The sequence below is a fragment of the Mustela putorius genome, unplaced genomic scaffold (assembly GCF_011764305.1).
Source record: "Mustela putorius furo isolate JIRA1106 unplaced genomic scaffold, ASM1176430v1.1 tig00003858_pilon_pilon_pilon, whole genome shotgun sequence".
NCBI classification, from domain to species: Eukaryota; Metazoa; Chordata; class Mammalia; order Carnivora; family Mustelidae; genus Mustela; species Mustela putorius.
In genome coordinates this window covers 6993389-7005905 of record NW_025422010.1, presented here as the reverse complement: position 1 = coordinate 7005905, position 12517 = coordinate 6993389, and the positions used below count along the sequence as shown (strand labels likewise).

Sequence of the window (12517 nt, the reverse complement as noted above, 5' to 3'; positions counted from 1 at the left end):
TTTCAACAAGGGGTATGGGATTTTTATTTTGCACGGGGCCCCCCAAATCATGTAGCCAGTCGTGCCAGTAATATTGTGGCTTTCTGCCACCCACTAATGGTGAACTGGGAAGTGTCCTCAAGCAAAAAAGCCTTCAAATCACAAAGCTTACCTATGATACTTATATTTCAAGGATAGACTTGCTCTGGTTACTCTCCAGTACATTAAAATAGGAGATATAAATACCATATCTTTTAATTTATCGGTCCAACTGAGCCAATCTATGGTAACTACGGTTTTGAACTTGAGGCAGTTTTGCCTAAGGGCATACTCGGCATACCTGGAGATATTTTGTTGTTGTTATTGTCACTACTGAGGAAGAGTACTACTGGAACCTACTGGGTTGAGGCCAAGGATGCTGCTAAACATCCTATAATACACAGGACAGCTCCCTCCCTCAACAAATTTATCTAGCCCCAAAAGTCAATAATGCCAAGGTTGAGAAAACATGCGTTATAGGAAATGAGCCCTCTTTCATTTTTAATGGATACATTATTATTGTATTCTTGAGAAGGTATCATTGTTTAATCATTCCTCTATAACACATTATGCTACTCAAATATAGCTCCACCTGGGGAGAAAGAAGCCAAATTGGCCTTAACTCATTTCTACAATTTTACTCAAGTTTCCAATTAAACAGTGTGAAAATTTGCAAAAATGTGCAATAATAATATGCTACTTTCATCAACGGAACATGATTTCCATACAAAGACCTAAGACATAAACTTTTCAACGTATCTACTTCTGATCGTTCTTAGTTCAAAGGAAAATTAATTTTGACTGAAATAATCCTATTGGATTATATCTTATATGCTATAATTTTATGTTTACTTTAGAGTTCCCTCATGATTTCTGTTTTCAGATTTGTAATCATTCTTTGACATTAGAAATTGCTTACTTGTATGACCTAATTATACATGAATTAAAAATCAACCTTGGATTGAAGAGAAAACATTAAATTTAACTAAAGTGTTATATAAATATTAAATATTTTATTCTAATTTATCCTATGCAGAGAACACATAATCCAATTTTTTACAACTGGTATGTAATTAAAAGTGCTGAAAGAAATTGAAATGTGGCCAAAATGGGTCCCCAACAGCTCTTTCTTAGGATTCTTTTAACAGGATTTTAAGAAATTATTTTCAGTTTCAGTACCAACAGACAATGTTGTCTTCTATCTCTCTAAGTAAATCCTTAACTGAGTAAATTTCCTCTAGATACAAATTAATTCATGTACTTTTAAAATCTGTACTAGGGACACCTGGGTGTCTCACTCAGTTAAGCATCCAACTCTTGGTTTTGCTTAAGTCATGATCTCAGGGTTGTGATATCGAGCCCCAAGTGCTCTCTGTGCTCCACGTGGAGACTGCTTGAGCGATTCTCTCTTTCTCCCCCGCTCATCCTCCCTCTCTGTCCCTCCTTCCTCTCCAGAGAGGTCCTCTCTCTCTCTCTAAAATAAATTTTTAAAAGTCTATATTTGTTTCTGTTTTCACCTGGCTTCAATACATAAAATTTTATCCATCTCTTGTGATATTAGTTGATAAAGCTTAATAAGTTATAACAGGAAAAGAATTGGTACATATTCTTCTCAATTCAAATATCTCTTCCTCTGAATGGCTTTCCCTGTATCACACATGAACTTCTTCCCCTACCATTGTTTTTACTGAAGTATAATTAACATACAGTGTCCTAGAAGTTTCAGGTGTACAATATAATGACTTAATTCTTTATAGTACTCATTGCTCATCATGATAAGTGTGCTCTTTAATTTCCATCACTTATTTTGCCCATTTTCCCCCAGCCACCTCTTCTCTGGCAACCACCTGTTTGTTCTCTGTATTTAAGAGTCTGGGTTTTGCTTGTCTCTTTTCTTTGTTGGTTTGTTTCTTAAATTCCACATATGAGTGAAATCATATGATATTTGTCTTTTCCCGATTTATTTCACTTGGCATAATAACCTCTAGGTCCATCCCTGTTGCAAATAGCAAGATCTCACTCTTTTTCTTGGCTGACTAATATTTCAGTGTGTATATATGTATATGATACTATATATAATATATGTGTAATATACATTACTAATATAATTTTATAGTTGTATTATTGAATTTTTGTGTATTTATGTTACACTGTTGAATTTTCTGTACATAAAAGTAAAAAGTTCTCTTTCAAATATATATATGGAAACAGCTTCTTTATCCAGTCATTTATTGATGGACACTTGGTTTGCTTCCATATCTTGGGTATAATAAATAATACTGGTATAAACATAGGGATCCATGGGTTCCTTTGAATCAGTGTTTTCCTTTTCTTTGCCTCCTTTGCCAATTTTAAGTTGGGCCTTCCCTTATTACTTCTTAGAGAACCCTCTTCTTTCCCTTCACAGCATTTGCATAATTTGAAATATATCATAAATCTATTAACTTATACATATATGATTAAACATATTTTTACCTCATTAGTGTATACACACCATAAGGACCCATGTCTTTTGCTTCACCTGATACCAACCAGAATGCCCAGCATATTGTTGGTGCTTGATAAATCCTAAATAAGTGAAGGGATAAATGGAATATGGGCAGGTGAATAGCAAAAATCACACTGATATTTGATAGCTTTCTCTGTTTTCTCAGTTAGATTTTCTATAGTAGTCCTACTACTCTTCAAAAACCTAAAAGTGCAGCTAATTTTGGTGAATATGGGGGTAATGTTAGGTCCAAAACATTACATGGTATATACATTTGTTATTAATAGGGCCCTAAAATAAATGTGAATCTAGATCTCCAATTTCCTTTTTAAAAATGTAATCAAAATGTAGCCTCTCCTCCAGCCATCCAAGATGCCAAAAGGAAAGAAGGCAAGGGGAAGAATGGGGCCCCGGCTCTTGTTATTGTGAAGAAACGGGGGACCAAGAAGGCGTTCAATACCCTGTTTGAGAAAAGGCCCAAGAATTTTGGCATCGGACAGGACAAATGCCCCTGCTACATCCAGCTTTAGCGGCAAAGGTCTACTCTCTAAAAATGTCCAAAAGTGCCTCCTGTGATTTTAACCACTTCACCATGGCCTTGGACCGTCAAGAAGCGACTGCTTACATTCACCCACAAACACAGACCAGAGACAAAGCAAGAGAAGAAGCAGAGATTGTTGATCCGGGCTGAGAAGAAAGCTGCCGTCCAAGGGAATATCCCCACTCAGAGGTCACCTGTCCTTCAAGCGGGGGTTAATATGTCACAACCTGGGCAGAAAACAGGAAGGCTCAGCTGGTAGTGATTGTCCATGATGCGGACCCCATTGAGCTGGCTGTCTTCCTGCCTACCCTGTGTGGTAAGATGGGGGCTCCCTACTGCATTGTCAAGGGGAAGGCCAGGCTGGGGTGTCCATTCCACAGGAAGACCTGCTCCACTGTGGCCTTCACACAGGAAGACAAAGGAGCTCCAGCTAAGCTGGTGGAAGCCATCAGGACCAATTACAATGACAGATATAATGAGATCTACTATCACTGGAGAGCCACCATCCTGGATCCAAAGTCAGCAGCTCACATTGCCCAGCTGGAAAAGGCAAAGGCTAAAGAACGGGCCACCAAACAGGCCACCAAAATGAGCAGACACTGTTGAATTTTCTGTATGTAAAAGTAATAAAAAGTTCTCTTTCAAAAAAAGTTAAATATTTAATCAAATGTAGTATTTACAACCAAGTGCCAGTGGGTACAGTGTACCCTTGTTAGCAGGCCTTGCATGAAACAGACCAATCTGCTGCTTTTAATGGGATTTACATTAGATATATTTATCATATTTCATGTCATTTGGTAGAAATTAAGGAACACGTGTTAGAGCAGAGTTCTTAAAAACTATGGAAATTTTCAGCAGTTCCTCTCTAAGACGATGGATACTATGTGGGAAATAGTAGAGACAGTCGAGATCTCTGGTGGGGTTGTATCCAAAGGAGGCCTGGAGAAAGGGCACTTGGCCTGAATAGCCTCTGCTCCTCTCCGCCCTATACTGTGGATTTTAAAAAAGGATACAGAGTGCAATTCCATGTATTTGTTTTAGCAAATATAATATAGTAGATGACAATGACATGTTCTCCTTTTCAATATTCTAGTAAGTGTAATTTTTTAAATGATGTCATGGACCTCCGGATTTGGAGATTTTGTCGAGATCAAAGGCATAAAAGAATTAAGGTAAGAATGAAAAGTGTGCCGATGTGTGGGTGTGTGTAAATGAAAAAGAGGCAAGGTGATCTCTGCAGGTAATACACCCGGCAATTCGAGATCTGAAAGCTAGCACCTCCAGCCTTTTGTCTGGCTTCCCGCTCTTATTCACCACTGTCCCAGATCAAAGCCAGTGTGTTTTTCGAGCGCTGCAATGGCAGCTCTGGGTGGTGACGGCACCACCACCGCCACTGCGGCACTGGCCGGCTCGGGCAACCGTATTTACGGTATCGAAGACTCAAACGCGAGGCGGTGCCTACTGTCTTGGGGGTCGGGCCAGGCGGCTATATTTACCGTAACCAGAGTGGAGCCTGCGGTGGTATTTGCAACGGAACCACCCAGGCTGCAGTATTTACGGTAACGAGGGCCGGCCCTAGCGGCGGTATTTACGGTAAAGGGGGGCCGGACCCGGCAGCGGTTTTTACGGTAACGGGGGACAGCCGGGGAGGCGGTATTTACGGTAACGGGGGCCGGGCTCGCGGAGGCCCGTCGGCGCGGCCCGCTCGCCGCGTTATCAGGTGATCTCCAGCCCAGGCGGCCGCCACCCCCTGCACCCAGCGGAAAATGCAAAATGGCCCTCTGGGACTGTGAGGGGCCGCGGCTCCCAGCCCGGGCCTGCCGCACCCCCAGCCCGCAGCCTGCGGGCGGCAGCGCCGCGCCGGGTCCGGGTGTAGCCCCCTCCCGCCCCTCCGCCGGGGCCCCGGCCTGAGCCCCCCACCCCCAGCACCCCGGCGTCCACATGGGTCTGTGCTACAGTCTACGACCGCTGCTCTTCGGGGATCCGGAGGACGTCTCCCGCGCCGCCTCGGAAGCGCCTGCGGAAGACGTGCGGCCCGGCCCGGCCCCGGCCCCGACCCCCGCCCGGGCCCCGGCGGCGGTCGGGGGAGACGCGGTCCCGACCCCGCTCCCTCGGGGCGCCGGCGGGAGCTCGGCGTGTACGCGGCCCAAAGCCGCCCCGAAGAAGGAGCGGCGGCGGCGTCCGGAGCAGCTGCGAGCCGAGGAGCGCGAGGCCGAGCGCGAGGCGAAGAAGGTCAGCAGGAGCATCGACCGCATGCTCCGCGAGCAGAAGCGCGACCTGCAGCAGACGCACCGGCTGCTACTGCTGGGTAGGTGCCGTCGGCGCGCGCCCCGCCCCGCCCCGGGCGCGGGGGCCCCTCTGGTTCCGCGCCGGGTGGGCCGCGGTCGCAGAAGTGTGCTCGGGGAGGTGGGGCAGGCGAAAATCGTCGCCGCGTTGATTTTTACACGGACAATATTTACTTTTGTGATGTGGCCCAGAACCCCTTTCCGTGTGATATTGCTGCTTTCCGCGCCTTGTGATTTTGGCCAGTTGTCCATTTGTTACTAATTAATGAGCTTCTCTGGGAATTTCCGCCCCCCTCGATTGATTTCCTCCCCCAGTCTGTAATCCACAGGGATGGCTAACGCGAGCATCTCATTTCCTGAAACGGTGTAGTCGTTCGGCACTTAGGTTTTAGGAACGCAAATGGCAGGAGGCTGGAAGACCTCTTAGCGCGACCACAAAGCTTTCATTCCAGTCGCAGAATGCGGGCAGAGCGGTCGGTGGGTGTGGCTTGGTCCCTTTGGAGAAGTGACTTCAACCGCTGGAGACATGGCACTTCTTTTTCATTGAGTAATTTCAACCCCGGGGCTCCCAGAACATACGCTTCCCTTTCAGAACCAGAAGCAGAGTAGCGTGGCAGGCTCCCCCAAGAGCTGCGCGTGGTGCTAAGGGCCTGCGAAGCAGTGGGTGCCAAATCACCAGCGTTTTAAAGGGAACAAACTACAACATGGTTTGCTAGGATTTTTCTCCGAGCTTTCGCTGTAACGAGCATGGCAGCAAGGCTTCTCCAAGTTAACGCCCAGAAAGCATTTTGTATACACTCTACTGTAGAATCTTAATAAATAAATAAATAAATGAAATGTAAATAAATAAAATCATGAATTCCTGATGTTGCTTGTTGCCTTTTAAAGTTTAAGACAAACAACAACAACAAATTTAATACGTGGGCTTTGACCCAAATTTTGTAACATATTAGGAAAAAAGAACTGTTTGCCTCTCTGCTCTGCCATGCATAGGAAAGGAACCAATCCCCGTGACCTGAGTAAGATACCTGGTTGTAAGTAAAGGTGGCTTTTGTTTTAAAATTTCGAGAACCAAATAAGTCATCAGTTAGAGGAGTTCACTTACAGCAAGAATGAATAACTAGAACAACACAAACCCAACTGCTGAATTCTAAGATAAGGGGAAACTGGGGAGGGGAGAAACAAAGAAGAAAAAAATAAAATAAGCAAGCAGTTTACCTGAAAAGGGAAGAGGACCAGATCAGAAATAGTTTTCATCTACAGTACTCACATCTACCCTATGACAGAGCCATGTTTCCAGGGGTCTGAAAATAGAGACTTGTAATCTTAGAATTTCATACCATTAAACCATTACTTCTGTCTGGGATCTTCAGGAATGCAAGTGCTCAGAGTACACTCCTACCCACTTAGTTTTCTGTAAGAAACTAATTTGAAATTACTCAAGTCAAAAATGTTAAGTGCTTCAGATTAATAGAGCTCAAAAAGGAGAGGATTGTGGTCTCAAGAAATAAACGAAGAATAAAATAAAGAAGATCTAGAGTTACGGCCATGCAATACTGTTACAGTGTGATGGTACAGTTGAACAGAAATTCTTTTTAAATGAAAGGATATGTGAAGCAGAACATGCTTGATATATGTAAAAATTAATAAGCTCATGATTCTTTGAAAGGGAACTGGGAGATAATCTCTGAAGAAGGGAATGGTGTTCTCTAAGGAGCCCGCCTCTGGTGCATATGTTGAATGACTACCCATGTTAAAGACATTATCTTAGAGCCTGATAGAGCTTGTGTATCAACATCGTATTGGAAATGACATTGACTCAAATGACTCACTCTTTGGGGATAAAGTATATTATATCTTTCATCCAGTGATGTCAACATGAAAACACACACTGTTGTGTCAGGATGACATCGTTTATCGGATTTTGTATAGATTTGAATTAAACTGAGAAAGGCTCTTGGTTTTGTTAGGATAGAGAGTGGATTTAGCTGGAAATCTTTGAACCAAAGTACCATTTACTGACCATTCATGCCCTCAGATGTTTGCTTCTGCCGCCATTATGTTTTGAGCAGGCATTTATCTGGCTTACTGATCCCTTTCCCTTCCTTCTTCTAGAATTGGAGAGCTCTTCTAGCATTGGAGAGCTCACAGGCTCAGGAAGGACGCATGCACTTTAGGCCCCTTCCATACTCCATGCCCACCGGTCTGAGGTTGTCCCATCTTCCGTGATGATGTCCTCCCGGAGACACGCCCAGTCCTCCTATGGGAATAAATGTGTAACTCCCTTGCGTCCCTACTGAATTCCATTTGCACTTCTTGCATGGCATTTTATTATAGCCCACATGATCTCTGGGTCCTTTGCTGCCTGCTGACACCCCCCCTGGTCTATCCCGATGGCCTGAGCTTTGTTTCCTGCACAGGACTTAGTACCCCACATGGTGCTAGGACTGCAAGAGTCTGGGAACCACTGTGACCTTGAGGGCCAACTGCAAGACCGTTGTGGTTCTGTTCTAACTCTTGGATGGGGCCTTCTTTCAGGCATGGAGTGGCTGGATTTAAAGGGAGAACAGAGGTGAGGTGCAGATAGGATGGACGTTCCAGTTAAAAGGCCACAGGTCCTGAAGGGCTCCTGGAGTCAGAGCTAGAGCAGTGTAGCTGGAATGGGGAGGGAATGGTCTCAGAGAAGGGGGCAGATGACCAGTGTGTAAGGAGGGTCACAGGGAAGGCCTCTTTTCCCGGCTTGCCGATGGCCGCCTTCTTGCCGGTCCTCCCATGGCCTTTCCTCTGTACGCCTTGGCATGCGCATGAGGGAAGGGGGAAAATCAGATTAGGAACCCAGCCTTATGACCTCATTTAACTTTAATAGCCCCCTTAAAAGGCCATGTCTCCAAATGCGGTCACTTTGGGGGTTAAGGCTTCAACTTATGAATGGGGGGTGGCGGGGTGGGGGCACAATTCAGGAGGAGGTTTCAGAGAGAGAGCATGTGCCCTTGTCTGAAAGGGACAGTTGTGTCCTAGTTTCAACATGTCTTTGACCAGTGAGAACGCAACCCCAGTGTTGCCAGGTCTTCTGAATTTCCAGAACAAGGTGGAAATGGCCGTCTTCATCTGACACCCGCTTATTTTTAAGCGTTGGCTCAAGTTAATAAAACACGCTCTCTGTGCCTGATGCAGTCCACAGGCCACCAGTTCTTACCTCTGATGTCTGTCCCAAGCAGCACAGACCTCCGGGCGCCAACTACAGCCGCCCTGCGTCTACACCCAGTAAAAGCCCAGCTGACAAAACTGGGTGTGGGATCAGAAGAGCTCATCTGTCCAAACACCTGTAGCAAGCAAAGCTGCATTCGCCGTTCTTTGAGCAAATCTGTCTACCACTGAGCTCCCAGAGTTATAACATAGTGGTTGTCCCTGATTTTTCTTCCACATCTTTTGTTAACTGTGATGTGACTTCCCTGTTCACCACGTTCCTGTGGGGGAAGAGTGCTCACGGACCCCCTAACCGTTCATTTGATGCTATTCTTTTCCAGACTATTAGTCAATTTAAAAATTCTCCATCGTGGGTAGGATTTGTGGTATTTTTTTTTATTTACTTTATTCCATTACTTCCTGTTATATTTTTGTGTGATTGCCACTTCCCTGCCAGGAAAACATCTTTCAAGAGGGAAGCAATCTCTCTGGGACATTTGCTGCTTTTCCTCTGCATTTGGCTCTTAGTATAAACCAGAATGACCTGTCTGTGTCTGGAGTTGCTTCAAGAGGAGGTGCTTGGTGCCATGACAAGCTCATGGAACATGGAATGTTCTTCTCTGTGGGGTTTTGATCACTTGTTTTTTTCAAAATAAATGTCAGGGTTTTGGGGGGTTTCTTTTTGTTTGTTTTGTTTTGTTTTGTTTTACTTAACCTGTGGTAAAGCGTACGGTGGCCAAGACAGCAGTTTCTGAGTTGTGAGCTACACTCAAGCTGTGAGGACACCTGGGGCCCAGCTTCATCGAGTCGCTGCCCCGCTTTGTCCCAGCCTCCTGTAGCACCGTGGCTTTTAAGCCAGTGGAAATCCCACATACTCTGGCTATGCCTTCACTCTCCTGAAGACAGGAAAGCTTCACACTTCCTCACAGCCCTGGAGGGGGAGGCCGAGCCAGCGTGGCATTTTCCTCACAACTGTGTGTCATTTTATTGTATCATCTATGAACTACAATTGTATAGGCCCGAGGCGGCCATTGTTCACGAGAAGCCAGATTCCATCCCCGGAATTCACGCTGTTCTCTGACCTGTCCACACTGGAAGGTCAAAGCCCTCCGTCAAAGCTGCTCTCTTTGACGAGGGTTTTAGTCAGCCGTGGCTGTAATAATACCTCAGACGGGTGGCTCAAGCCACAGAAATTGATTTCCTCGCACTTTACCGAGGCTGGCAAGGCCAGGATCGAGGCCCAGTAGGGTTCGGTGTCGGCTGAAGGCTCTCTTTCTGGCTTGCAGATGGCCAGCTTCTCCTGGGGCCTCTCACAGCAGGAGAGGGCACCGTCTCCCTTCCTCATGTTATCAGGACACCAACCCTATTGGCTTAGAGCTCCACCCTTATGGCCCCATTTAACCTTAATTACCTCCTAAAGACCCTGACTCCAAAGTCTCACTGGGGATCATGGCTTCACCATGAGGACTTTTGAGGGGACACTGTTCAGTCCATAACAACTTGCTAGCCCATCTCTGTTCAGACAGATGATTAGGACTGGCCCTGAAATGACTCAAACTGAATGCCATCTACTGTGGTTAAGGCATCAGTGGACTATATGAATACTCTCAAAACTTGGGGATACACCTATGATCCACGAGGAGATGCAGGGTGGTTAGGAACAAGGCACCAGAGTCAGACTTGGTCTGAAATTCCAGCATGCCCGTTTACCAGCTTTGTGGCCCGAAATTTGGGCTCCGGTTTCCACATGGGTACCAATCCCGATGCCGCGTGGTAACTGAAAGGATTCAGTGGAACTAATTGACAAAGTTGTAGGTAAACTGACTTGGCGTAGAGCTTGGCACAGGGTAAACACTCCATTGATTGTCACAGTCTCTGAATTCTGTATTCAGCTGAGCCACTTCTCTCTGTGATACGCACACTCGAAATTGTAAACGCACAGGTCACATGAGATCACACAACCTAAAACGGCTAACCCCATCCCAGGCTCACCCAGCCTCTCTGGGACGGAGCCAGGATTCAAACCCCGGCGGTCTGGCTTCACTGCACCAAACCGGCAAATAGCCAGCTGGAGACAGTTGCAGTGGTCCAGTCACAAGATGCGAGAAGGTGAACACAGGCCGACGAAGTAATGATAAAGAAGGGCCAGAAAAGGGGCGCCTGGGTGGCTCAGTGGGTTAAGCCGCTGCCTTCGGCTCAGGTCACAATCCCAGGGTCCTGGGATGGAGCCTCACATCGGGCTCTCTGCTCGGCGGGGAGCCTGCTTCCCCCTCTTTCTCTGCCTGCCTCTCTGCCTACTTGTGATCTTTCTCTCTGTCAAATTTAAAAAAAAAAAAAAAAATTTTTTTTAAATTAAAAAAAAAAAAAAAAAGAAGGGCCAGAAAGGATTGGGACGGAGGCAAAATGGGATCCACTGAATCTGGTGACCGAGGAGATGGTGGAATGTAGGCATGGAGAGGAGTCTCTCCATGAACTCTTAGTCTTCTCTCTTAGGCAAAATGGCAATGACATGCCCCACCATAAAGGATTTAAGAGGAAGAGGCAGGTGGAGTGGAAGGAGAACAATGCTTTGAAGGTGAGCCACCGGGAGAAGCCAGTGGGCATCCTCGGGGAAGCAGGTGGGCGTTGACTGAAGGTCTGGAACCCACGCGGCCCACTGAGCCGAAGATAGACTCACCGGAGTAACCCCCTGGGGACCCCTCTCCCGGGAGAATGTGTACAGTAAGAAGAGAAGAGGGCCCAGGACAGGAGAACACAGAGCCCCCCTCTTTCAGAAGAGTGTTGGAGAAGGAAAGATACAAAGAATAACACAGACCCCCGGGAGAAACCGAGAAAGAAGGAGTTTCAGGAGGAAGGGAGGAGCCAGGAATTTCAGCTGGGAGTTCAAGGATTAAGACTGAAAAGGAATCCATTGTGTTTGGCTGTTTATGCAAAGGTGGTACAGGAGGTTGAAGACCACGGGGCTTGTGAGTGGGGAAGCTGTCACAGAACCCCTTCTGGGGGTGAGGTGGGGGGCAAAAGAGCAGTGACCACACCTTTCGAAGTGGGCCTTAATGGAACAGCTCAGAAGGATCCAAATGGAACCGCAGATACAGGTGGTTGCCTCCTGCAGGTCTTCCATTCTCAAGCGTTCCTGGCTGGCTTGGCACCGGCCAGGAGTCTGCCATCTGGTGCTCAGGTCCGTGAGCCAGCAGCAAGCAGATCGTTCAGTTGAGTTGAGACCAAGAGATCTAGCAAATTCGCTAGCTAATTCAGTCGAGGAAAGGTTTCCAAGCATAAGCATTTTCAAAGGTAAGACCAATCTACTAGGACCTAAGATCCGCTCATGACCTTGAACAAGAACCAAGAGACTGAAAAAACCCCACGACGTAAATAAAGTGATTGGAATACACGAAGAACCCTGATTCTTCCTTTCCCCACAGCGCCCAGAATAATTTACTTCGTGTCTGAATTTATTAAGATGTAGATATTTTGTTTAGTTGGTTTCAAACCAAAACAAACTCTTCAACTGGAAAAGAGGAGAATCAGACCCATCAGAGGAAGCAGTGACCCAGTCGTGTTTAGGGATCTAGTGAAAACTGCTCCCTAGTGTTTTAAAATTCCCTTACTAAGGAAGACTAGGCAGAGCACAGAGGAATTGTAAGGCAGTTAAACTACTCTGTATGATACTATAATGGTGGGTATACATCTTTATCTATTTGTCCAAACCCATGGGCTATACAACACCAAGGGTAAGCCCTAATATAAACTACGGACTTTGGGGAATCAAGATACATCAGTGTCGGGTCATCAACTCTAACAGGGCGCCTGGGTGGCTCAGTGGGTTAAGCCGCTGCCTTCGGCTCGGGTCATGATCTCAGGGTCCTGGGATCGAGTCCCGCATCGGGCTCTCTGCTCAGCGGGGAGCCTGCTTCCTCCCCTCTCTCTCTCTCTGCCTGCCTCTCTGCCTACTTGTGATCTCTCTCTGTCAAATAAATAAATAAAATATTTAAAAAAAAA

The 12517-nt window shown here is 46.2% G+C and overlaps 1 protein-coding gene and 1 pseudogene across 1 annotated transcript in view; both read left to right on the top strand.

The window, feature by feature from the left end:
* LOC101679223 overlaps positions 1-3653 on the top strand; it is a 33489-nt pseudogene extending 29836 nt beyond the window's left edge.
* A 1025-nt stretch (positions 3654-4678) lies between these two features.
* Positions 4679-12517, top strand: part of GNAL (G protein subunit alpha L) — a 144795-nt gene continuing 136956 nt past the window's right edge. The window contains exon 1 of the mRNA XM_045065365.1: positions 4679-5355. Coding sequence (XP_044921300.1) covers positions 4989-5355 — 367 coding nt within the window. The 5' untranslated portion in view covers positions 4679-4988. The remainder of the gene's footprint in view (positions 5356-12517) is intronic.